The sequence below is a fragment of the Euprymna scolopes genome, chromosome 3 (assembly GCF_053919585.1).
Source record: "Euprymna scolopes isolate OS-2025 chromosome 3, ASM5391958v1, whole genome shotgun sequence".
In the NCBI taxonomy this organism is placed as follows: domain Eukaryota; kingdom Metazoa; phylum Mollusca; class Cephalopoda; order Sepiida; family Sepiolidae; genus Euprymna; species Euprymna scolopes.
In genome coordinates this window covers 26177481-26204528 of record NC_136484.1, presented here as the reverse complement: position 1 = coordinate 26204528, position 27048 = coordinate 26177481, and the positions used below count along the sequence as shown (strand labels likewise).

The 27048-nt window shown below is 34.3% G+C and overlaps 1 protein-coding gene across 1 annotated transcript; it reads left to right on the top strand.

Annotated features, from left to right (window-relative positions):
• The first annotated feature begins 4752 nt into the window (after positions 1 to 4752).
• On the top strand, positions 4753 to 26776 carry LOC145253805 (RWD domain-containing protein 2A-like). The gene is made up of 2 exons (XM_080112966.1): positions 4753 to 5127; positions 22181 to 26776. Exons 1-2 carry the CDS (start codon positions 4861 to 4863, stop codon positions 22853 to 22855), a joined length of 942 nt encoding a protein of 313 aa, XP_079969092.1. The 5' UTR covers positions 4753 to 4860; the 3' UTR covers positions 22856 to 26776.
• The last annotated feature ends 272 nt before the right edge of the window (positions 26777 to 27048 follow it).

Sequence of the window (27048 nt, the reverse complement as noted above, 5' to 3'; positions counted from 1 at the left end):
GTTTTCATAATTTTTTGTCTGTCAAATAATTTACGCTGCTAAACTAAACATTTGACAAAATTATTTATTTTTATATAAAACACATTATTAGACCCAGAAAAAAAAAATTATTATTATTTCGTCATCAGTTTTATTACACTAAATGCACGATATTCAAGGTCGTCATATTGCTTTTAAAATTTATCCTTTCTAAGGTTTGACAGATTGGCTTTTTAAATGCCGAATTTGGCCTTTTTTATGCTCTTTAATGGAACCATGTTTTTGGCCACTGCTAAATTAATAACCAAATTTGTTGCAGCCAAACGTATCTGGGATGTTAGCTGTTTGTATATATGTAAATCTTGGTCAATCATTAAGGTCAGTTGTTTTTGTCCGGTGTGGAAGAAAGGACATGCAATACCAAAGTGTGCAGGCAATTGGAGACAGTTGTAAAAGTGGTTATCTTTTTTTTAAGCTACAGAATCTAACAGAAGCAGCCAATAATTTTCCATCACACTTCTTTTGGCTGTTAGGTGCCTGGGCTTCTACAAAAGGTATATTTGAATTCTGTGATGTTTGTAAACAAATAACACACACTGTAACATATTGTCCTAATACCAAAGTTGTTGCTTGATTCCGAAACCACTCGCAGTATCAGTGGTCTTAGGCAATGCTGTGAAAGAAGAATTCTGACAAAGAAAATCATGACTCCAATTCAAAACAAAGGTTTATTTATTTATTAGGTTACAATCATATTCATTTTCTTCTACTGAAAAACAAACTTGCAGATGAGAATTCGTAGTCTGACCAAATCAAAACACTATATCCAATAACTCTCTCTGATTGTAAAACGTCCAAAAGGTGAACTGACTGCCAGATCAGAGAAAGCTAACCTGACTATCAGACGCCTAGAGGACAACTGATGTACTCACATCTTCCCATCTGCTGGAATATACATAAATATTCTTGGAACCATACCCTAAAGCTCACTCAGATATCCACTTTTTAAATTTTTTATGGAAATCGCTACAGACAAGGCATGAATTGACTTGATGTAAGGAGCTAAAAAAATATCACTTCAAGGTCAAAAACTTGCCAGTGATAAGAGTTAGATGGAATAGATTTGGACTCAGAAAACAGTAATTCTTTCCTCTTTATCAGAAACATCACTCATGGAATATGAGGACTAAAGAATAAAATTAGGTAAGCGAATAGCCAACCTTAACAATGAGCATCAAGAACCTTCTGCCTAGGAAGTCCCCGTATATAGGTAGCTATTATTTTGGGGGAAATTCATGTCATAACTACAGCAGAGAACCTCATATCTGAAGAAACATCATGTTCTCAAGCAGACGCATTAAATTCTAATTGGCCAAACTCAAAATCAGAGATATTTCCCATATCTTTGATTATGTGTGTCTAGACCAAGATGGCGATTTTTTATTTTTCAGGCCCAAACGTACCAAAATGATTTTTTGCAAGATGAGGTGAGCATGTTGAAATAATTCTCTTTCTACCGAACCCCATTACACACATTATGATGATGAAATAACGTTGCAGCTCATTTTAGATTTTTTTTTTTTTTTTTTTGCTATTTAAACTTTTTGTGTGCATTACTGATTGGGAACTATTTTTTTAATGAAAGTTTAGACATATCTTTTATGATACAATTTCTTGTCTTCGCTATTAATTTTCATAATTTGGTCTTATGAAAGTTTTGATATTTTTTTTTATTCTAGAATATTTTGTCTTTAGTAATAACTTTTATATTTTCTCCCCTTATTCCCAACTTATCGTGCTTCTTACCAGATGACTTTCCATATTGTGGTAATAATCTTCCTTTTAAATCCAGAGTTAAATCTAGACTTCTTATATACAGATATAACCAGAGGTAAAGAATTTGCACAAAAGTTTATACACACATGCACTTCTTCTAATGCACAACAGTGCATAATTATATGTGTTATTGACTTGAGAGAACTTGAATGCCTACTAGACAATGTTTTTGAGTATCTAAGGTCTCTCTGTACAGGGTTTGTCAGAACAACCTGGCATGATGATATCTTCCTCTACAAGTAAACCCTGATAAATATTCAAAATAACATAGTATTCACCATCCAAATAAGATCTCATCGGCATGACTAACCCATACTGGCTTTTACAAGAAATTGTGCATCTTCTCCAAGTGATATTACCTCAAGTAATAGCTCAAAGTTGGAAATTCCACCAAACTAGATGAATTCTTGTCCTGGGATAACAGTAATACCAAGAGACCACTAGAAAAGTATACTATAACATATTTAAAAGGCCAATTGTGTAGAAGAAAATTATGTTCTCTTCTTTACCAACTCAATGTTTGAACAGTAGAGGAGAAGTTTAATGGAATATTTGAATATCTATGTATCTCATATAGCCCCAGGAAGGGGTCTCCTTGATTTCTGAAACCTTTGACTAAAGTAAAATGAAACAAAAAGAGATTTCAACCTGAGTCTTTGAATCCATTTCGCATACCCAATCTTCATCGTTACAAATATCTCTTACCTACCTTACTCTTCCTTAGGCATAGACACAAGATAGTTGAAGTCTTGAAACTAATGTTTTAACTCGGTGAATTAAAAAAAAAAAAATCCATCGTTCATACTAACGCATACAAAAAATAACTTCGATTGTATAAAGCAATCTTCTCTTGATTTCTTCTTCTTCTTCTTCTTCTTCTTCTCCTCCTCCTTCTTCTTCTTCTTCTTCTTCTTCTTTGTTGTCATCATCGTCACAAAATCACGATTACATTTCGCCCCTCTCATCAAAAAAACGTCTTTATATACAAACTTTTAATTGTGACAGTAACACGATTTGCATATCTTTTTTCCCTTCTTTTCTTTTCCTTGTACTGGATGGATTCTGGGTTCGAATGGCGGTGGTTCTTGTGCACATCATTTTGTAACCTCAGTGTTGTTCAGTTCTGCTACAATAGTAAATTCACATTCCAAAGTATTGATACATTTCAGTCTTCTTTCTTAGCAATTACAGCAATGCCATATCAGGATAAACCTTCTTAAACATATTTCCATGCTATTTCTTTATCTAAGGGTTATTAACCTTCATCAATGGGCTTTAGAGTGGCCATCTGTCACCTCTAAAATTTACAATCTGCAAATTGTACATTCCCATCCCAGTGGATGAAGAGATCTTGTGTGGGACTACCTTGAATTCATCTTACCCCTTCGCTTCCAGAATCTCATTGCAAAAGTGTCTTTTTTTGCTGTGCACAAACTAGCTCACACGGGAATTTCTGCTCCAGTGAAACTTATTTCTGTTAAAATCTAATCTTCTGGCTGTGTATGAGATATAAAAATCATTGCCATGACCCTTCCTTGTTATTCTGTCAGACATCTACAGTGCACAGAAACATATGAGCCCCATCCGGAACCTTGAAGCTTTATTAATATGCAAATCAATGCATATCAAACTACAAACAACAACTGCAAAATTACCATATTGATTAATTCTTGTGTTTAACAGATCAACTCAATGAATGTTATGTCAATTAGTTTCACAGATCAACTTATTTATTCACTCACTTCAATCGTCCAAAGGGAGATAACTCATATTAACTAAGAGCATTGATCCATTAAAGATGTTTTTCAAAGTACATGTATTACCAAGAAGTCTCAGTAATATTTCAGAATTAAAAAATATATATATAATCAAAAATGAAATACATTCTTTTAAGAAAAACCATAAAAGATTTGATCAAATATTTTAATAGAAAAAAATGCGTGTTTGTTTAATATAATTCCTGTACAAGATCGATGGCTCTTCATAGGTTTATTAATCCATCATGTTCTTCAGTCCTCTTGAATTCAGTCAAATCCAATTCAAAATTATTCATAGCCACTATTTCAATAAGGGAGTCAATATCACTGACAATTCGGTAGAAGACATGATATTTATTATGTAAATACATGCGTGACATTTGGTAGCTATAAATAAAATAGATGAAACTTGGTAATATTTGGAAAACTACTTGTTTTTCGTCTAATTTTAATTTTTCAACAAAACTACACTGTGACAAGGCAGTTTGGTATGCGAGTGCACATTTGACAGCCTTCGTTTATGCTCGCACGTAGCATAAACGAAAGCTAGGCTGTGAAATGGAAAAGAGTCCCAGAGTTCAGGGGTTAATACCATTCAAAAGAAATCGAGCAAAAAACTTTTTAGCCAATAAACACACAAAAATATGCCCCTCTCTCGGGTGGCCAAAAAGTGGGTGCTCATTTTAAGTTAAATTAACATGGAAAAGTGATTACTCACTTTTCCAAAAAGTAATTCCTTCATATCATGAAAAGTATTTTTTTTTTTTTTTTGCGACGAAAACGGTTTCGGTTTGCAGATCCGTTTTTAGCACACCGAAATCTACAAAAAAAAAAAATATTTTGTTATATACGAACGTGAGACGGGCCTTAAAGTAAAATAATACTAAATTTGCGACGGGTTTCATATTCGTTGTCAACGACCTCGAATACCCCTAAAGAAACAAATTAGAGTGGTTGTTGGAATGTTGGGGTTCTGTTGTAGCGTAAGGTAACATTTACATCTATCTATCTATCTATCTATCTATCTCAAAAGCAATTCTACACACTCGCCGAAATCTTTTATGTTTCAAATAAAGACGGTATTCTGTCACGGCCACCAAAATGATTCTGTACAATTCAATAATCTGAGAATGTTTTTCATTTTTAAGCCGGGCTTAAAGAAACAAGGAACCTATTTTTAAAAAGACCGACTGCAACCGGTGTTAAGTTAAAAAAGTAAACGACACGTTACCATTTTATGAAACTTTGTAGAAAATAGTTATTTCTTGACACCTCATGCATCTCTACGATGGCTACAGACAACACAGACGATTCGATAGAAGATGAAAGCAATGACCAAGAAGAAGAAGAAGAAAGTATTAATGTTAAAGATATGCTTGAGCTTCAGATGGCCGAAGTGGAAATGTTGATGAGTATGTACCCGGACCCGAACGAATTAAAGATAGAAGATCCTTTGGCCTTACCCCTGATTCGAAGTTTCCTTGACGGAAATATCAAATATGAGTATTTATATAGCCGTGTTGGGTTCACTGCTTACCTCTATCCAAAACCCGAGGTAGGACATTTTTTGTTGTTTTATCTAAAAAGGATTTGTTTTTGTTTATAAAAAATGGGTACTAGTGCAGAGAGTGATCCTCAAAACCGTAAATAATAACGTCATTATTTAAAAAACTATTCTTAACATGGGGAGGGGGGTGTTTTGTACCTATTCTATACTTCAACTTTACAATTGAATAAAAAAAAAACAACATCTCATAAAACTTTAATTAAACTTGGAAATACGATTTAAAAAAATAGCGCGGATCACTCTCTGCACTTAGCACCCAAAAATGTAAGTTTTCATATCGTGAATTGAGAGGGGAGGGGGTAGAATAATTGATGATTAATTCTAATTTCGGTCACCTAAATTATTTAGTGAAATAGTTTTTGGCATTACTCCAAAACAACTTCTCTTTTACTACTACTACTACTACTAACGTGCAACGTTTCAGCACGGTCCATAAACTGCACAAGTACCATAAATATTATTGGGCATTTTTTTTTTTTTTTTTTTTTTTTTTTTTACAAACGAGTCACCACTTATCAAGGTCCAGACACCACTCCAGAATAAGAGTTAATGATTGTACGGTAGTCAATGAGACAATATCGTAGTAATCGTTAGTAGTGGAAATTTGGTAAATTGGATTACTTGTTGCGGGGCCGGTCGTCCGGGGACAATCGACCAAACAATTAACAAGGTAGACACGGGCAAAAAGTAAACAGCACAAAAAAGGCAAAGAAGAATGAAAGACACAGGTTGTTTGGTTAAAGACGAGGGTTCGCCTTTTATTTGCAAAGGAAGCAAAAACTCGTATGATTTGGATGCTGGTCGCCTGGAAGGTCGCACGTCACTGGAGGCTAAGGTCTGGAGGTCTGGAATAGGTATTCTAGACGTAGCGTGGTTCAAGGTTGCTCGCTGGGTCTGGAACGATTGGCTGGATGTCAGGGCGATCCGGAAACGGACGGTGGACACTGAGAATGAGGTGGTCAGTGTTAAGGAACGGACAACACTGAGAATGAGGTGGTCAGTGTTAAGGAACGGACAACACTGAGAGGGTAGGGTTAGTGTTAAGGAATGGATGACACTGAGAACGGAGGATCAGTGTTAAGGAATGGATGAACACTGAGAACAGAGGATCAGTGTTAAGGAACTGACGGTCGGTAGGGAGCCAGGTGCAAGTGTAGTTGCAGACCGGAGGAACAAGGTGCGAGCGAGGTAGCAGATCGGAGGAGTGAGGTGCAGGTGAGGTTGCAGGCCGGAGGAGCGAGGTGCAGGTGAGGTTGCAGGCCAGAGGAGCGAGGTTGCAGGAAGGCTGCTGGAGGTGCTGGTGCAAGCTGGAAGCACCAAGGGCTGGAAGGCTGCGGGAATGAGCAGGAAGCTGCTGGAAGCGCTGGAGACTGGGAGTGAAGTTTGCTGCTGGTGGGTCTCAGGAAGCAAGCAATAGTGAATCGCATTAGTGAAAAAACTTATTAGTTAGTTAGCCCTGATAAAGGCTGGTTGTATAGCCCTGATAAGGGCTGTTTGAACTGCTGCTGAGACGGCTGGTGTCGCTGAGAATCCTTCAGCTGGTGGGTTCGGTCGACGTGACTGGTAGCATTAGTTGTCGCTTCAGGAGCCTCCTTCTACATCCCGGCCGGGTCTGGTGCTCAGCTGAAACTGGTTTGGTTGGGCCAAGGCTAGCTGTATTCATTTGGCCAGCGTGATGTTAGAGGCGTCGCTCCCAATAAGACAAACAAGCGACCCTGTTTAATTCTAGAACAAAATTTATGCAATCAAAAGTAGCTTGTGAGTTTGTTAATTCCATTTTAAATTAATTTTGTCTAAAAGGTAAAAAGTCAATCGCCTGTTTTATTGGCGTTTTGTTTGATATATTTGAATTCTGACATGCGTAGTGAAATCGATGATGAAAAGAGAAAGGGAAGGTGAATGAATTCACTGAACCTGGATATTGTTCATACGTTAGCTCACATTAGCCAATTGCGTCCTTTGTTTAAGGCGAAGAGAAACAATGGGGGTGGAGAAAGAAGGAAAAAATGGAGGCGGTGATTTTGAAACCGCAACAAACTTAAAGGAATGACTCATTAAAAACTTGGGTCAATGTGGCCTGGTTATCCCACGGAAACTTATCTGCAAAGAGTTGCTGGTACTAGTGTACTTACTGACCCATGCTGAAATAATAACATTATTTAGAAAGCCATTCTTAACATGGGGAGGGGGTGTTTTGTACCTATTCTGTACTTTAACCTTACAATTTCATAAAAACAGATATCATAAAACTTTAATTAGACTTGAAAATACCATTTAAAAAATAGCACAGATCAATAAGTGCACTAGCACCAAGTTGCTTTTTAGGGTTATTACCCCCAAACTACCCATGTTAAGAACGGATTTTGGAATAAACGCCGTTTGCAGGTAAGTCTTCAGTGGGACAACCAGGCCACATTAACCAGAATTTGTTTATGTTGGACTTGAAGATGACCATATTGTAGTCAGCTGGAAAGCAGGCAAACAGAACAGAATTCCACAGGCGTGCAGTTCTATGAAAGAAGTTTTGTTCATTGAATCCACATTCAGGTTTAGGCATAGATAAAGAGTGGGTGAAATTATTGATAGTGATTTCAGCTAGATGACTGTTTTTTGTAAAAGTTTGGCAAGAGGGGATCATAGATTGGAGTTCAGACGAGCACTTGCCATGAAAATAATAAAGCAGAGACAAGTTTGCAATGTTTCTTCTGTGGGAAAGAAGTTGTAGGGAAGAGAAAAGGGCATCTCCGCTAGGCTACGAAGTCTATTTTGAACTGTGTCAAGGCAGGATAAGCTGCTTCTTGCAGCTTATCCTGCCCAGATGTGGCAACAGTACTCCATCGAAGGACATACTTGGCTCTCATACAGTTAGAGAATTGCATCAGCAGTGCAGTATATACTGGAGCAGTAGACTGATTCCACCATTTTTCCAGCGATCTTGGCAACATATTTGATATACATATTCCATTTAAGATCAGGAGTAAAGGTCAGACCAAGAAGCTTGTCAAAGCATGGAGCCTCTCTAAGACGAGAGCCATTCATTTCAGTTGATGCCAGTAGGGGATCAGAGTGTTGATGAGTGAAAGATAGAAGCTTCAAGAAAACAAAAGATAGCATAAAAATTGAATTTAACTTGAAATCCTATCTAAAAAGTAGCACAGTTTGTCAATTACACAAGTACCATATTTATGAATGAGTCTAATAATGGCTAACCAAAGATGTACGATATCTCAAGTTCATAATTTTCTAGTTAAAGGACAGGATTATGAACTTTTTTTCCTTGACTAGCTTTGTTTATAAAGATGATAACTATATATATATATATTTTTTTTTAATTGTTTATTCACTCCAAACAAGGCACAGTACCACTAAGTCACAAGGGGCTGCTATTTGAGACCAAACTTGCAGGTATACTATGTAGAGAGTGAGCAGCAAGATGTCTATTCACATTACACTTGAATTTCTGCACATGCTAGTCATAATAAAATAGTCATATGAACAGGCTGCTAACTCCAGTCCAAATACACAAGTGGTGAAAGCAATAAACTTTAGATATGCATAACACTAGGTGTGTCAGAAATTTCGTGAAAAATATTGAATAATTCCACGCTGTCTTTCCAAGCTTATAACTCCTCAAAAAATGTAATTCAAGCCCTAAAAAAAGAAACAAAAACAAACAACGTGTTTTTTTTTTAAAAAAAAGGTTTTAAACTTCGGACTTTACAGGTAAATTTCTAAAAAAACACTACTTTTTTTTGTTTTAAATTTGAATATATTATTTATTGATCATTTATCTTCAATTTGTGATATATAAAACTTTGGTGAGTAAATTATTTCTTTTTTAATAGACACTTGAAAATGGGGGCGTGAATTTAAAAAAAAAACGTTTGTCTAAAATATTATATTCGGTTTATTGGAAAGAGCATAAAATTTCACATTGACCCTGAAAATATCGTAAAAATTGAATCAATAGAAAAAATTTGATAGATTTTTAAAGTTTAAAAATTGAAAAACACTGAGCTCGTAAAATTCAATTAATTTCATTACTGTTTTTTTAAAAAAAAAAAAAAAAAAATATTTCTATTACTTTTAAAACAACAAGTTTATTTTGAAAGTATAATCCATAAAGAAAATAAACAACCCACTTTTAAAAGAGAAATTACGAGTTTTTTATATTTTATTCGCAGTTTCGTGTTAGGGGTGTCAAAAATTCCTAAAAAAAAGTCTGATACTCCTAGCATAACACACACAGATAAATGGGCATACCTTTAGTCAGATCTCTTGTGTCACTGCTTCTTGCCGCTAATTTCTCCTCGTCTTGTAGATGCTGGAATAAAGGCCCATTTCAATATGGGATGGTATGCGAATCAACACATAATGCTTTCTTTTATTCCAGTTTTAAATGTAACTTTATTGTTGGTAGTCAAACACATACATGTCAGGTCCAGCCGCAAACCGCCATGTAATTCTTTGAGGACCCAAACTTTATACAACCTGTTCTGCTTCTCAAATGTTTTCTTACGTGATTGAAACGTCCGTCGTTTTCACTCTCCATCTCTCTTTCATGATTCGGTCATTACCTATTCAGCTGTTCTTTTGTTTTCTAAAATTGACCTCTGTCAACATTAGACAATTACCTCATTCTTTGATGTCCAAGATTAAGCCATATTTTTTATTGTTTGTGCATTCCTTTTGCCTTCAAATTCTTAATTTGTACTCATTTGTTTCAAAACTGTATATTCTAACTTCCTCATAGTTAGCTATGTAAATTGCATATTTACCTAGTTAAAGTACTCGCTCGTTACCATAGGGTCCCAATATTTCATACTACCAACCAATCGATCCTCTTTATTATTCGAGTGAAATGATGATATTCTCTTCCTTATTCTGTAAGTACAACCCTAGAGGGTACAGACTATTAAGAGACACTAAAAATGTAATTTTGCCATGTTATTCAACCATCAGAAGAGTAACCCTATCAACCTATATGAATCCTGTTATTGAACAATATGATAACAATTTTCTTATGTATATTAAAAGTAAGTTCAAGTTATTAGTTCAAAAAGACATCACAGTATCTTTACTTGTTGATGAAATACATCTGAAACCTTATCTTGATTCTAAGAGTGGCAATATTGTTGGCTTGGCTGATAACAGCAATGAAGCTGCAACGAGTGTATTTGCTTTTATGCTTAGCAGTGTATTCTCACATTATAAGAATGTTGTACATGTTAGGCCAACTAAATGTCTTCTAGCTGAGAACTTATTTGACATAATCAAACGTTTAATAATTGGCTTAGAGGAAATAGGCTTTAGAGTATTATGTATTATAACAGATAATAATGCAATAAATAAAAAAGATATGTCTTTCTTTTGTTGCAGCAAAGCTTTCAATTGTCTATCCATATCCAGTTATAAAGTCTAGACCTCTTTTCTATTTATTCAACTCAGTACATATATTAAAATGCATTAGAAACAACTGGCTTGGTCAAAAAGACAAAAGTAAATGCAAGATGTTCCCAAAGTTTAGTTATGGTGATAATCATGAATTAGATAACATCCAAAGTGTCCCCTTTTCTAGCTTACACAAACTTTATGCCCTGGAATCTCAATCACTTTTGAAATATTCTTACAAGTTAACTTCAAAAGCCCTTTCTCCCACAAATTTTGAAAGGCACAATGTTAATTTAGTTCTGCAAATTTTCAATGAATATACTATTCAGGGATTGCTGACCTTAGGGAAACAAAAATGTTTGCCAACTGTGCAGATTTTACAGAATACATAAAGCTATTGTATACTTGGTGTACAATAATAAATGTAAAAACACAGGTTGCCGTCTTCGTAATAAATATGCTTATCCACTTTAATTACGTGATGAAAATTATAGATTTCTCTCCATATTCTATGACTGGTTGGAAACTTGGAATAACATTTCTGGGAGAATTGGTAAATTAATGAAAGAACATACACTGCTTTACACCATACAACTTATGCAATGTTAGAACTGACTAAGTATTGCATAAAAGAATTGGACATGCTATATATTTTATCTGGAAAATTTCATACAGATAACCTTGAGGCAAGGTTTGGCCAGTACCGGCAACTTAGTGGGGATCAATATAATATTTCTATATGCCAATGTTTGAACGTGAGAAAAAACTCAGAATGTTGTATTAAAACTGGGCCTGCCACTTAATAACCAAACTGTTGATTTGAAGAATTTACAAGGAGCAAAGACGATTACCCATGCATATAACATTGAATGTTTTGGCAGATGCTAATCTTCTTTTTAATGTTGACTCATGTGATGATGGTCATTCATGTGATGATGGTCATTCAACCCACATAAATTTTCTGTAAATTAAATTAAAAAATATTTCTGCACTAGTAACTTTTATTGTTTGTTTGAATTTAATTTGTTTCATTTCAATTTTATACATTTTATACTTTGTTTTCATTCTTAAAATTATTCATCGTTTGTGTTTAGTACGTTTTTTAATTGTTTATTTCCTAAATTCATAATTCAGTTTTATTAGTATTAGAGTATACATTGCTTTAAAATTACGTAATTTTACATAGATTATATTTTATATTGAATAAAGTTCAGTTTCAATAATAATCGAATTGTGTTTCTTTCTTTTCTTTTTTAACATTTCAAAAAGTCCTCGTATAGTATCGACAGTCTGATAATTTGTCTTTCTTTTTTGTTTACTAGCCAAATAGAAAAGTTACTAGCCAAACCCACATGATTTTTAGAATATGACATCTTCGTTCTGAGACGAGTATGTACATCATAAAGCTTTTTCTTTGTTTTTTTTTTATAAGTGTGATTCTAAATATACAACAAATTTTATGTTGATACTTGAAGGTATAAGCATTATAATTTCTTCAAATGTTTTTTTCAACAGCCTTCATTAAAAAAAAAAGAGTATGTTATTCTATTAAACTTTTATTATTTAAATAATTTAATTTTGTTCGTTTTATTAAAAAGAAAAAAAAAGTTGAAAAGATATTTTTCACTCAGTGAGCTTTGAAAGATTGTCAAGGAAAGAAATACAATCGGCGAAAGATAAGCATTCCATTGTTTCTAGTCACCATTTTGAAAAATCACTCACAAATGCGACTGTTTTACTCGCAATGTAGAGCCTTGCATCATCTACAGTATTATTTTGTATTCTTCAAGATACTGTTCTCATCTCCAGTGTTATTTTTGCAACATTTAGATGGATGCAAACTCCTACTTTCTTTAGGTATTTCTTGTCGAACTTGAGAATCTTTCAGTTGAAATCTGGAATCTGCACAGAATTTTGAACAGAACCATTTATTTAATTCATGGGTCTAACATGTTCTTGTTCCGTCAGCCATGATTGGGTTATTAAGTGATTCGCAGTTGTATTTTTGAGTGTTGTCCACACTAAGGATTGAACATTCAACCTCCAGAATGATGTAGCTTGCAATTGAATTTATCCAGATTATACTTGCAACGAAATGTGAAAATACACTTTCTTCAGACACACATTCAATGAGATGTCACTAATCCCAGAAAATAAAATTACAGAAATTGTGAACTTCAAATCCTCCACTAATGTTTGGGAAGTCCACTTATTCTTGGGCATGGTCTAGTGTGTGACTACATTCATCCCACACTATGCCACTGTCAACAAGCCACTCTGACAACTTACAGTAAAAGATACAGAATGAAGGTGATCAGAGACAGAAGAAAGGGCAGTAATCTGACCGGAGATGAAGCTGATTTACTGTGATCCAAGCAAAGCGACAAATATTGTTGCAATGATTCATAATGGGGGTAGATATTTGTTTGGTGCCACACCAAAGTGTGACACAAGGTCAAAAGGTAGAAAATAAGCAAGCTCCCCTAAAAGAGAGGCATTCTTGCCTCAACAAAAATTGCCTGCGCATTTCCGTCTGCATTCCCCGGTCGGGGCGCCTCAGGCGACAAGCAATAACCTTGTCCCACCCGAAAGCCGGGTGGCAAGGCCTAGGAGGGTGGACCTCCTGAGTAATACCCAGGCGGTGTATCTCAGTCCAACAGGTACTGGGCCAGTTCCCAGCTCCGCACTTGTCGGGCTGAGTGTCAAGAATGGATCCTTGACGAGTACTTTACCCAGTATCCCTGCAGCCGAAGCTGCTAGGAGACTCATCCCCACCATTCATAATGGGGGTATGCTCCCTTAAAGTTGGGACATTCTATTTATAAATGCTGCTTATAAATACTGACGAATCAAATTAATTCACGTTCTGCTATCAACCAATCAGAAACCAGAATTGCTCCATAAAAATTAAACCAGCACATAATTTTTTCGTGTCAACACAAGAAGGATCTTTTGCTCTTTGGCTGCAAAATTATAAACTCCGGAACTTGTACAGAACAGCTGCCCACTGAGAATTCTTCATCTCCAGGACTTGTAGAGAATAATTACCCATCTGAAACTCTTCTGAAATTAAACATGGCTTCCAATTCAAGAATACTTGTGGATTTAAGCTCTGTTGGGTTAGGGGCAATGCACACGAAAATGGAAAAATATTGTGCTATGCTAGCCATGCCCTCACAGATACGGAACTGAAAGACAGATGTTAGCCATGGTATATGCCGCTGAATATTTTCACTTCTATTTATATCGGTTAAAATTTATCATCACAACTGACCACCAGACATTTCTCAAAATTGTTAAACGTCTCAAGCCAACCACATCCAGAATTGAACGCTAGCATCTGTTTCATACCATATGAATACAGTTTAGTGAAAAAAAGAAATTGCTGTTTCGTTAAAGCCATTCGAACCCTCAATAATCGCTCAAAAATCAAAAATTAAATAAAATACTGGTAGAACATTACATTTTCATACGATTGGTGATATTTATTGGATATTTTTTTACCTTTATTTTGTTTTAATTTTCGATTTTTGAACACTTATCGAGAGTCCAAACGACTTTAATGAAACTGCTTTCTTTTTTCGACCCAACTCAGACTTAACACTGCTTTTGTTTAAAAGTAAATAAACACTTTAAAATAAGTTAAAACACAAAAAACTTATCCAGTTTGTTAGAAGAGTAATTTATTTATTATATATGCTTTTTTGTTTTTGTTGTGTATTGTAAAAAATGACCAGTTATTTTTCACAGTTATTTACACACACACATTTCTATACGGTTAGAAATTCTGTGTTTCATTATGTCCATTCAAGGATCAATTTATAGAAATTTTAGTAGGTGCGTTTGAGGAGGCTTATCACAAGTGAGCTGTGACTCAACAGCTGGAAGCCTAATGGCAAAAAATGCAAAGAAATATTTAAGTTTCAAAAACAAAGTAAAAAAAAACGATAAAGTATGTTATCTGTAGGCTATCGAGGATGCAATGACGTGTCAGTTACGCCTACATTATATGACTGACTGACCTCCTACTATCTTAAGATACAATGGATACTCTCTGAAACGGTTTCCTGCACAAGTTTATAATGAAGCAAAATGACTAGAAACACTATTGAGAGACAGAGTGGTGTTATTGTAGAGTTTTCTTTCTCCTAAATGAGTTATTTATTAAGGCTTCAGTGTATAGTCTGCCCTACTGTTCTTACTTAAATTAGAAAGAGGGAAAATAGATTCTTAACTTGTCAATGGGTATTAGAAAAGGCAACATTTTTATAACCAAACTTGCAGCAATTGGTATTCCAGTCTTGACGTTGGTTGTGTAATATAGTCACATCGGCATTTCGGAGCGTGGTGTGAGCATGACATCATGGACTCAAATGCACATATAGGGAGTAAGATTGGAAGGAGGAGAAAAAAAGACATGAGAAGTTATGCTCGATAAGCATATGACAACTTTTCCTTTCACCCCTTCGATTAAGAGTTAGGCGTGTTTGGTGTCATATAATGACGACCAACCGTGTCTGGTGTCGTATAATGACGACCAGCCATGTCTGGTGCCGTATAATGACAACCAGCCGTGTCTGGTGCCGTTTAATGACGACCAGCCGTGTCTGGTGCCATATAATGACAACCAGCCGTGTCTGGTGCCGTATAATGAATGCCGACCGTGTTAGGTCTTGTGTATTGACAGCCAACTGATGTAATGCTCAGAAAGAGAAGTTACTGGTGTTAAATACGTTTCGGTAACTAGCGTGGTAAACGAAGAAAATAAATAACTTTTTCTTCCACCTGGAAAGTTTGTGTTGAAGTTCTCATTTCCTTTGCGATTATCTTTACATACACCGCTTGGGTCCATAAAAGAAAACAACAACATAACACTTGACTTTCTGTACTTAAGCTCACACTTCGATCTTTGGCTTAGCCTACCTTTTGTTTTTAATCTTTAAAAGTTATGTATGCTTATATGTTTGTATGTACAGGATTTACTCTGAAATAATTAACTGATCTTTATGAACTTACACTGCTGCTCAGTGTAAGGAGTTGTAATGTGGGTTATATTTAGTTTATGCAAAGGGAGTAAAAAGTGAGTGAAAGCACTATGAATATTTAAACAATGCAAATCATTGTGAAATTTTAATAATATGTATTAGACGTCAATTAATAAATATTCCCCAATTTTTCAGTTTCTTTGGAATATTTTAAAAAGGTTTTGGGGAGTGTGATATGGCACAACCTCTCATTTGAAAATTAAAATGTTACAGATTTGCATTAAATTTGATCCATTGTCATTAGACGCCAATAAAGAAGGTTCCGTGACATCTTCTAGAATTAAAATAATGTAATAGATTTTGATCAAAATTGGAATAAGGATTCTAGACACAAGGGTTAGTAGTATTACATGTTGATTTTAATTAGTGTACAAAATATGTAACAATGGTGCAAAACAGTTCTGCTCGAGGAATTAATTTTATCTGTCCTGGGACGGGTAGTCTAGTTATTTATATTTGACAAGTTAATGAACAGGTAAAAAGTTACAGGTAACAGATAATTTTACCAAGTGAATCAAAAACAAATCCCTTGACAGGAATTTGTTTTTGAAGAAGGATGAAGATGTAAATCCTCATGTATGGTGATTTTTATGTGGGGATGCTAGTGTATGTATACATTCAATGTACGTGCATCGATGTGTGTGTGTGTTTGGAGAAGGACATATAAGCGGCACTGATGTTAAAGTATCGGCAGGTGTGTATCATGTTAATATATATATATATATATACATATATATATGCGCGGTTATTTCATGTATGTATGTGTGTGTGATAATATTAAAAAAAAATTCTTTTATATAGTTAAGATTGATTTCTATGTGAATCAATTTCCAAAAACACACACACACATATCATCTTACATTAGAAGCATCTTACTATTAATAACATCACATTCAAGAGGAGCAACAATGTATTAAAATGTCTGGCATAACATGTAAACGACGTGCTTTGCTAATATTGGCCCATGGACTTGTAGATTTGTAAACTTAGATTTTTAACTGACTTTTAATCAACTTTTTATATACTTTGAACTTCCCATCATTCGATACAATTTATTTTACTTTTCTACTTTCCATTTTCACTTCTATTTACTTTCACCTCATCAACTCCATGAATTCTACCTGAAGATGATTTGAAGTCTAAGCGAAAGCGCTCGTGATAACTATGGAACTTTCATTAATATTTTGATATAAAAAAAGATTATACAGAAAATCGGGGGGGGGGGAGAATCATAAAGCAAAGTATCTCCGTTGTATTTAATAATGTCTGCTTGAATGAAAAACTGCTACCTAAATATACCAATATATATATATATATATATATATATATATATATATATACACACACACACACTAGTGTAACGTCTCCTTCAAAAATGATGGAAAAATAATTTTACTTTGCCGTTCGTACTAAAATTCATATATAATTCATATATGTTACTTTGCCGTTCGTACTAAAATTCATATATAATTCATATATATTACTTTGCCGTTCGTACTAAAATTCATATAAAATCAAAGAATTATGGCAGTAATTTAAATTTTTTTTCATATATAAATCATTATTTCTGATTCTCTAAAGGACAAAAAATCCACTGCTGACTTTTTATTTATAACTAGACTACCCGTAATCCGTTGGGTCAGTATGTTATATTAGCTATGGAATTCATGTATGAGTGTGACACTTGTGACGTAAAGAAAATAGTATTTTGTGATATAACAGAAACATTTCTATGAAAAGTATATTAAAATGAAAAAAGAATATAGATAGATTTCTACGAGTCGTTCTGTTTATAATTGTTTATTTAAAAAAACAAACTTACCATTGAATTATAAGTAGTTTACCATACTTATAGGTAAATGTGCAATGAACAGATATCATAAAACTTAAAGTTAAATTCAAATTTTGATATATCTTTTAATTTAAATGCAAAAAAAAAACCATTAGGATGCTGAAAACGTACACAGTAAAACAATGTTTTATTGTTGCATTGATTATTTATTTGTAATGCAAATTAAATAACCTCCGAAATGTTTTTTTATGTTGGTAGTGTAGAAGAAAATGTATGAATGTTTATTAAGAAAGGTGTATTAAAAAATGGAGAATAAATTAAAAAAAAAAAATGGAGGCGGTGAGTAAATCACCATTGTAAAATGCTCTTATGGTTGTCAACGGGTTAAAGTAGATTTATTTGTAAGAAAATTGCGTTAAAATAACTTAAACATAATACAGAAATGAACAATGTAAAAAAAATGCAGAAAGTATTAACAATTGTTTATTTGGATAATTTAAACCTGAAAAAAAACAAAAACAATTGGGACGCCAAAAACATACACAGTAAAACAATACGTTTTATTGTTGCGTTGATTATTTATTTGTAACGCAATTTAAAAAAAAACATTTTTGGAATTATTTATTTCTGTTGGTAGTGTAGAAAATGTATGAATGTTTTTAAGAAAGGTGTATTAAAAAAAATGGAGAATAAATTTAAAAAAAAAAACGTAGGCGATGGGTAAATCGCCATTGTAAAATGCTCTTATGGTTGTCAACGGGTCAAAGTTGATTTATTTGTAAGAAAATTGCGACAGTATAGTTGTAATACAGAATAGTTGCAAAACATCCCCACCCTTCCCATGTTAAATAATAATTTCTAAATAATAACGTTAATATTTCAGTGAGCAGGTCAAATTCTGTAAAAGTAGTGATTTGTGTTTATTTGTTTACGCTGTTAAGGGTTTATGTTTATGTACGCATGCACAACCAGAAGTCATAAATCAGATGTGGGGTTACAACACCCGTTACAAGGTCATTTGAGTTTTATAATTATATAGATGGAAGATTTCTTTCAAATTACAGGGGATTGTCTGACTTGCTATTTGCTTTCTTGCTAATTATTACTACTTCACTGAGGAAGGCTTCAATTGGCTGAAATATTTGATTTATATTGTTTTCATTTATTGAAAAAATATAAATTTTATCATCAAATTTTTCAATAAATCATTTCTTATATTTTCAATTCCATTGCGCTTTCAATATAAACATATCTATTACCTATACACACGTCACCAATGTTCTCTCTACACAAAACAAGACATTAATAACCGTCTCTATTTAACATTAGAAGTCAGCTATCCTCAGCATTCATCGTTATAGCTTGACAATAAAGAAAACAAAAGAAAAGAATGTCTATAACTCGCTGAAGAAGGCTAGAGTCAGCTGAAATATATGATTTATATTGTTTTCATTTATTGAAAAAGAAAAAAATAAGAAAAGTCTTTTAGCATCGAATTTGGTTTCAAAAACTTTTATACTTTAAATTCTACAATTAATAACCTAACATTATTGGCCCAACAATTTTACTGGGGTTTCATAGAGGATAAATAGTTGTTTGGCTAGTTAAGTCATTTAGCAGAAAAATATGAAGTGCCTTCAATAAGTTTCTAGACTTTTTTGTACAGGCATTTAAAATTGTCATAGACTTTTTAAAATTCAGTATGTTATTGCTATACATCTTATGAGATGATTGTCCAATTTTATGATATCAGGCTCAAATGAACAGCAGGAATTGGAATGCACCCTACTAAAGCTTGATTGTCACAGCTGATAAATTTTAAAAATGCAATCTGGACGTGAGGACACTTTAGAAGAAGGATATATCATAAAATTCTGTTTTAAATTTGGAAAAATGCAACAAAAAAAACGTATGGAATCGGGCATCAATTTTAGAGTCGTATAAGAAATTCAAGGAAGGTAGGATGTAGCTCTTATTTTTGAGTTAAAAAAAACAGGAGGCTTTACTTTTGGAATGACTCATATGTTTATATTTTATTGTAAAAAAAATTAAAGATCTGCAAAATATGTATATAAACTATTTGAGGAAATAGAATTTATTTGAAAAATATCTTAAATTCATTACAGGCAGTTCATTACTTATAAATTCTAGTTTTTTCTTATAGCATACGGACGGAGGTATTAGTTGTGAGGTATATCTTTGCAGACTGATACTTTAGGTGTGCCAAGTTAGAATCTGGTCCATTCCATAGCATTACTTTCATTTATGAATGTTGGCAACCTTCACTTGTAAGTACTCAATTAAATCAAAGTGGTAAAATAAAATCTGTACCAGGCTTTTTCATACAGTATGCCATAGAAGTGCATTTGTATCATATTGTTAGTTCACTCGCTCCCTTTACTGTTTGCGATATAACAAAAGTTTTGATTGGTTGAATAAAATCACATGTTAGGAGAGGTCATTTTGAAATGGGTATCAGTTGGAGAATATCAGTAATGACCTGCAGACACTCATTTGGATCACAGGGGTTATCTTGACAATTGATGATTGCCATAAATTTTTAAGACCTTTGACTAACAACCAACCGAGATAGTGATAATAGTTTGCAAAATTGAATTATGAATATTCAACAGGGTTTTTTTTTTTTTTGTAAGGTGATATATTCATTCCAAGTCAGCTTTTAGCTATGAAGAGTGAGAATAATTAATCCAAACTATTAAATTTCCTCTAATAACGATTACTCCAACATGTTCCCTTTGACTACTATACACTCATTAACCTTTATCCTCGAGTGGCCTCCGGGGCTTGATAAGTGGTGACTCCTTTGTAAAAAACAAAAAAAAAAAAACGAAAATAGTGAGCCTAATCTAATCAACATGTGGCAGTTTCAGATAAAGTTACTCAGACGATCACACGGAGAAAGAATCTAATGATTTTAACATCCCAGCCAGAATTGTACTGATTAAAAGTTCAGTAAAATGACAAAATACAAGTCGGTTTCATCCATTCTCTCAATGTGGCCATACCAGTTAGTTTTTAGTAAAAAAAAAAAAGTAGTGCAGTGATCAGAGTATTTGGAAAAATCTATTATATCTATAAAAGTGAAATTGTGTGTACATTTCTCTACCAAACTACTCTGTCAATTTTCAGTCTACAGACTTGAGATTTGACATAAGGGGTATTGAGATTTGGGAAAAAATTTTAATCTGTTTTCGGGCAGAAATTTGCATGTCAAGAAGTCAAAGTTCAATGGTTTGACCTTTGAAAACTCTAGCAAACTTCTCCGACAATTTTGGATTTAAACACTTGAAATTTTAGATATAGATTACTTGGACATCGATCAAACCTTTTAATTTGATTTGAGCCTAAAACAATAAATGTTAAGGGGTCCAAATTGGGTTCAAAGTTAAAAAAATTGACCTCTGCGATCTCTACCAAATTACCCATTACAAATTTGGTTTAAACATTTGAAATTTTACATAAAGTGTATTCAGACATAGGGCAAGCTTTTTAATTGGTTTTTGGCCGAAAATTTGGCTGCCAAGGGGTCAAAGTTCAAAAGATTTGATCTTTGCGGTTCCTAGCATACTGTTCAACCAATTTTGGGTCTAAACATTTGACATTTTACATAAAAGGGTATTCAGACATGCAGCAAGCTTTTTAATCAGTTTTTGGGCGAAAATTAAGCTGCCAAAAGGTCTAAGTTGAAAGAGTTTACCTATGTAGACTCTAGCAAACTCCTCCGCCAATTTTGGGTCTAAACACTTGAAATTTTAGATGTAGGTTACCTGGACATGATAAAGTTATGGATAGTACATAAAGCCCGAACAAAACTGAGCTGAACTGCTAGCCAATTATAAAAGTGATATTCTCCTGAAGGTTGAAGGTTCAATTCTCAGTGCAAGCAATCGAAAAATACAATTGCGAATTACTTAGGACATCTATCCAGTCTCAGAAATTCAATGATATCTCTGCTTCTAATGCAGTTGCTTTTTTAGAGTCTCAAACTGTCAATATCTGCAACAGAGAGATGAAACTCTTAAGTCATAAGTGCATAAGTTCATTCATAACAATGCAACTTGCAATCCCCTCTGATCTATTCAGGTGGAATAAAAAATAGGAGGCATTACTTTTGGAACACCCCTTGTTCCATCTTATAAAGACCACAGGCTCCGTTTCCTAGAGTGTTTGAAGTCTTACGACAGAAAGTATAAACACCTTTGCAAATCAAAACACTGAAGACAGTTTATCGTTAAATCAACAGGTTTATTGAAAATGAAGAAGGTAAAAACTGAAAACAGAAAGGAAAAATAAAACAGAATTAGCGTGAGGCTTGGGGTGGAAGGAGAATGCAGTAAATACTTAAAAATACGGCAGAATTGAATAAGCCCTGAGAATAAAATACCAACAAAATAGAAAAGTAAGAAAAGAAATCCAAGTTCCCCAATGAGAAAATGAAAGGAACAAAAAAACTTACAGCGAAGGTCTAACGTCAAGGAAAAAAGTGTTGAGGAAGTAGCAGCTAAGGTCTTGTGGTGATCACCCCATAGAAAGGGAAAAGGAAAGCACCGGTGTCAGTGGTGAAGGGTCACAAGAAAGGGAAAGAGAAAGGTGAGGGGCAGTAAAAAGAAGGACTGTGAGTCACGACACTCCCTACTATTTCAAATGAAAGGCTTACCCTCGATATGTGTACACCTGTCTATACAACCTTAGTTTCGTCCAATTATTGATCAACCTTATACAGATTATTAGCATTCTAGAATATGTACATATTTTCCTATAAATTCACTATTTTCTTTGTTTTTGTTTTCAGTGCAAGATAGAACTTGTGTGTCACCTGCCGCACGAATACCCATGTGTGAAGCCAGAGATTTTTATCCGAGCATCTCTAATAAGTAAAAATGATCTCCGACAACTCAAAGATGATCTTGATGCTTACGTAATGACGATGGAAAGAGGAGACATATGTATGGGGCTTGTGTTACAGTGGATCGAAGAGAATGCGTCAAACTATATCCATGACACAAAGGAAGCTGAAAACAAAAGCAATAGTCCGACTGAAAAATCCGATGAATTTGTGAGACTCTGGATCTACAGTCATCATATATTCAGCAAATTCAAGAGAAGGGACTTAGTCGATTGGGGTAATGAATTGAAGGTTACTGGGTTCAGTATGCCTGGTAAGCCGGGTGTGATTTGTGTAGAGGGTTACAGCCAAAACGTTGAAGAGTACTGGTATCGTGTTCGCAGAATGAGTTGGAAGAAAATTGCCGTAAAAGAGAAGGAACAATTCCATCTGGGTGACAAAGATTTGAAGGAATTTCAAAAATTTTCTTCTTTCGAAGAAATGGTCTTTGATGCGAGGGCAGGAAAAGGGCGTGAATATCACATGGACCTGGGAAAATTCTATGAGTTTTTACAAGAAAGAGATCTTGGATGGATTTTTAGCTTATACTTTGGTGTTGAAGGCAAATCGACTACAAACTAAACTGAAAAATGCTGATTGTGGTTTTATTTTTGTGCTGTTTTTCTGCAATATCTGATATTGTAAAGGAGACCATGAATTCCATAACCTGGTAGGTGCCACCGCAGTGAAAATCAGAGTAGTATATTATTCTCTTCTTCAAAGTCTCCTACATCACGTACAAGAATAGTTCTGGTCAAATTCGTGCAGAAACCAGACCTGAATATCTTTAACGGTTCAGATTCTATGGCATTTTGAAAGTCGCAAAACTTTAACAGCGTTTCCCCCCCCCCCCCGTTTTCTATTTTTGGTGCTTACTGGTTTATGGAATTCATAGCTTCAAATACAACTTTGGATATCAGATCGCATTAATCATTTCGAATAATGCACAAATACATAAGTATAGTTTTCACAATGAAACTATAAAATCTGTTTTCAAAAAAAAAAAAGTATTCAACAAGAAAACCTTGAGAATGTCGAACCACTATTTCATCTAATTGATGATTCAGCATTTAGATCTTTTCTCCAAATGTTAACATTGTTGGCACTGAATAAATTTCAACTTATATATGGTCTAAGGATACAAGGACGAAGTATGAAATAAGGACCCCAGCTGACTTCACTAAGAAAAGAACAGATTTCGGTTGACACTGCTTTAGCCTTTACCATGGCACATTTGAGCAAATTTTCGCGATCAAGAGTACATTTTAAAAAAGGAAAAGATAAAAAATAAATGAGTTATATTATTTATTCATAATTAATATTGATTTTTTTTATGGAGAGAGTGTTTATATATTTACAAAACTTTTTAATAAAACTATTTAAACCCAAATTGGATTTGGGTTTTTTACCAAATGAAAACTTAATTAAAAAGATAATTTTTAGGCGTATTCGGGTCGGTTTTGAATGAATGACATTTAAAATTGTCACCAGAAAGTAATTGTTTACAAGTAAAAGTTAAGTCAATCTGGCCTTGTTTACAGAAACCAGTCAACTTTATTTCGTTTTTCAAAAATTTTAGGGAGGGAAGGGTCGCCATTGGAGGGTACTCTTCGCGCAAAGAAAGATGGAAAGAATTTTTTTTTTTTTTTAGAGATGGGGTGAGAGCATTTTTATTTCTCACCTTTTTAGGGGGGCTCATCCCCCGCTAAAAAAAGCAAGAAATAAAAATGACCCCTCCCCTCCATTTAATAAAAAAAATAAAGAAATCTTTCCTTGCGCTGACAATACTCTCCAATGACGATTTCTCCCCTTCCCCCCAAAAATAGCAATTTGAATAATCGAAAACAAAGCTGGAGTGACTAGTTTCTTACTTGTAAACAACTACTTGCCGACGACAATTTTAAATGCAATATTTGTTCTAAACAGACCGAATACGCCTAAAAATCAGCTTTTTAATCGTACGTCTTCATTTGGTAAAAATATCAATCCAAATTCTGGTTTAAATAGTTTCATTAAAAATTTTTGTAAATATATAAATGCACTCTCCATAAAAAAAAAATCATAATATAATTCATTATTTTATTTTTTTTTTTTTAAATATCAATCCAAAGATTAATCAAAGTTGTGTAAATATATTTAAAATAATTCACTCTTGGTCACGAAAATATGCTTGAATGTGCTAAGGTGAAAGTTAAACTAGTGTCAACTGAAATCTGTCTTTTTCTTAGTGAAGTTGACTGGGGTCCTTATTCCATACTTTGTCCGGATCCAAAGACTCTGCTCAACCTAGAAAGGTTAAAGAAACCTTTTCTCATAGGAGTAGACCATTCATAAAATATAGATTAGCACTAAAAAATGGATAAATAATTTAAATCAGATTACACATTAGATTTGTGATTTTGGGTCTGCATTTGAACCAAGGAGTATATGCATGAAAAGAGTTTGGTATTGACATAATAATCGTAATTGTCTGTATTTTTGAGATGAGGTGTTTTCATTGATTGAGATTGCCGGACTGACTTCCTCATCTTGGTTGTTATAGTCACAACGTTTCGGCCGTTTTGCCCTCCGGCCTTCATCAGTTCACAATGGAGAAAGAAAAAGATAACCAACTGGCCTTCCTTGATATATCACGCACAGAGCATGGGTTTAAGATATCCGTATATCTCAAGCCTACCTTCACCAGACAATACCTTAACTTCAACTCCCATCACCCACACAGTATCAAACATGGAATCGCACGCTGCTTACAACATCGAGCAGAGACAATAAGTAGCGACACCATTACATACCACCAAGAAATGGTCAGGTTGAAGAATACCCTCCGTCGTAACAACTACCCCGATAGCATACTATCCACCAGACGTGTTAATAGTATAAGAGAAGAGAATGAAACCCAAAAACCTCCAACGGTCTGCCTACCATACATACGAGGCATCTCCGAAAAGATTCAGAGAATATGTGCCCCCTAAAACCTCAGGACGGTATTCAAGAGCGAGTCAACACTCAGACGACACCTGGTACGAGTGACGCCCCGCATGGAGGAGAACATGACCAAGAACTGCATAAACTCCATCCTATGCAGTTGCAGAAAGGTTTACAAGGGTGAAACATGCCGCCCCCTTAAAGTAAGGGTGGAAGAACACTGAAAAGCGGTAACTAAAGGGGAGACGGAAAAATCGGGTATAGCCAACCATGTCTGGATGGAGAGGGGGGGAGCCATCGCCCCCTATGGGATGAAGTAAAAATAATAAACAGAGAGACCCACTGGAAAGTGAGAAAACTTAAAGAAACAGCTCACATGCTCGGACATAACAACCTACTGAGCAAACCAAGCATAGAGCTGAATGCAATTTGGACACCTCTGATAGAGAGAGAAAACCTTGAATAACGACATAGGTTTAACATTAACAAAAACCAACTAAGAATTGTCCTAGTGACATATGGCCGAGTGGTTCTAGACGTTGTATCAAAGTTTACAGTTACCCAAAGGTGCTGAGTTCAATCCTGAATGAAGGCAGTGAAACGTAATATTCAAAACAGAGAATCAGCAACTATGTCCCAGACGGTACCCCTGTAATAATAATAAAGGGTTGGGTTTGAGACTCCTAACAAACGGTTCCCCAGTTCGATACAAAACACCTGATGATGGCTGGAGGGCAAAACGGACGAAACGTTGTGACTATAACAACCAAGATGAGGAAGTCAGTCCGACAATCTCAGTCAATAATAATAATCGATTGGTTCTGCATAATGAAATGGATCTGTAAAAAAATGTACCAAAATTTTAACATGCTGCAGGAGCCATTTTGCATGAAAAATAAATATTTGAATCTGGGAATGTAACTATACTGTTATTCTTTTTTTTTTTATATAGATATAAAAAAGAAGATAAGGTTTTTATACTATTACCATGGTTTCACACACAATTGTCAGATGGTCCAATCTCCAAAGTTGAGATCAAATTCATTTGCACAAACATGTTTGATTAAAATGAAGGAAGTCTAATACTCAATTGACAACCACTTCAATATATATATATCTACAATTACATAAATGCAACTTTGTGTGTGTGTGTGCGATTTCATTCCTCATAGGTTCCCAAACGGCTGCGCTTATCTATTACAAATTTCACGCAAAGGTCATTTATATATCGGGCAGTGTTCTTAGATGTGTTTTTTACAGAAATTCATTCGATAAGTTTTGAAAAACTCCAATCCTAAAAATAGTTTTTTTTTCTTAAAGATAAAAAAGAATAATTTTTACAGGGGAATTTTTATACGTCACACTGACAAGGAAGATAATGCAATCTTATCTTAGCAATTGTTTCTTATCAAGAAAAAGAATTATTGACATCTGGAGATATAGCTCAGTTGTAAAACATTCAACTACTGATCAAATGATCCCGTGTTCAAACCCGAGTGTACCTCACAATTTTATTTTATTTTTTTCTTATTAATGAGCTCAATTTACAATAAAAGAAGATTGAATTGTCGCAAATCATTTCTTCGTTTGTATGTTTTTTTCATTAACTGGAAAGAAGTTTATATTTAAAGCTTATAGCAATTGTTTTATACTTCAACTTTTCCTGTTTTTCTTAAGAGTTCTATTACAATAAAGTTTAAAATTTTTTACATATAAGCATCTGTCTTGACTTCACCAATATATATGGCGATTAATATATATATATATATATATATAAAAGGAAGTGTTTGTCTGCGTGTTTGCATGTGAGTTTGTTCCTTATGAACTCTAAAACGGCTAGGTCGATTTTT

Coding starts and splice junctions, on each gene's coding strand:
- LOC145253805 (XM_080112966.1), top strand. CDS start 4,861: ATGGCTACAGACAACACAGACGATTCGATAGAAGATGAAAGCAATGAC. Junction 5,128..22,180: donor ACCTCTATCCAAAACCCGAG/GTAGGACATTTT, acceptor TTTTGTTTTCAG/TGCAAGATAGAACTTGTGTG.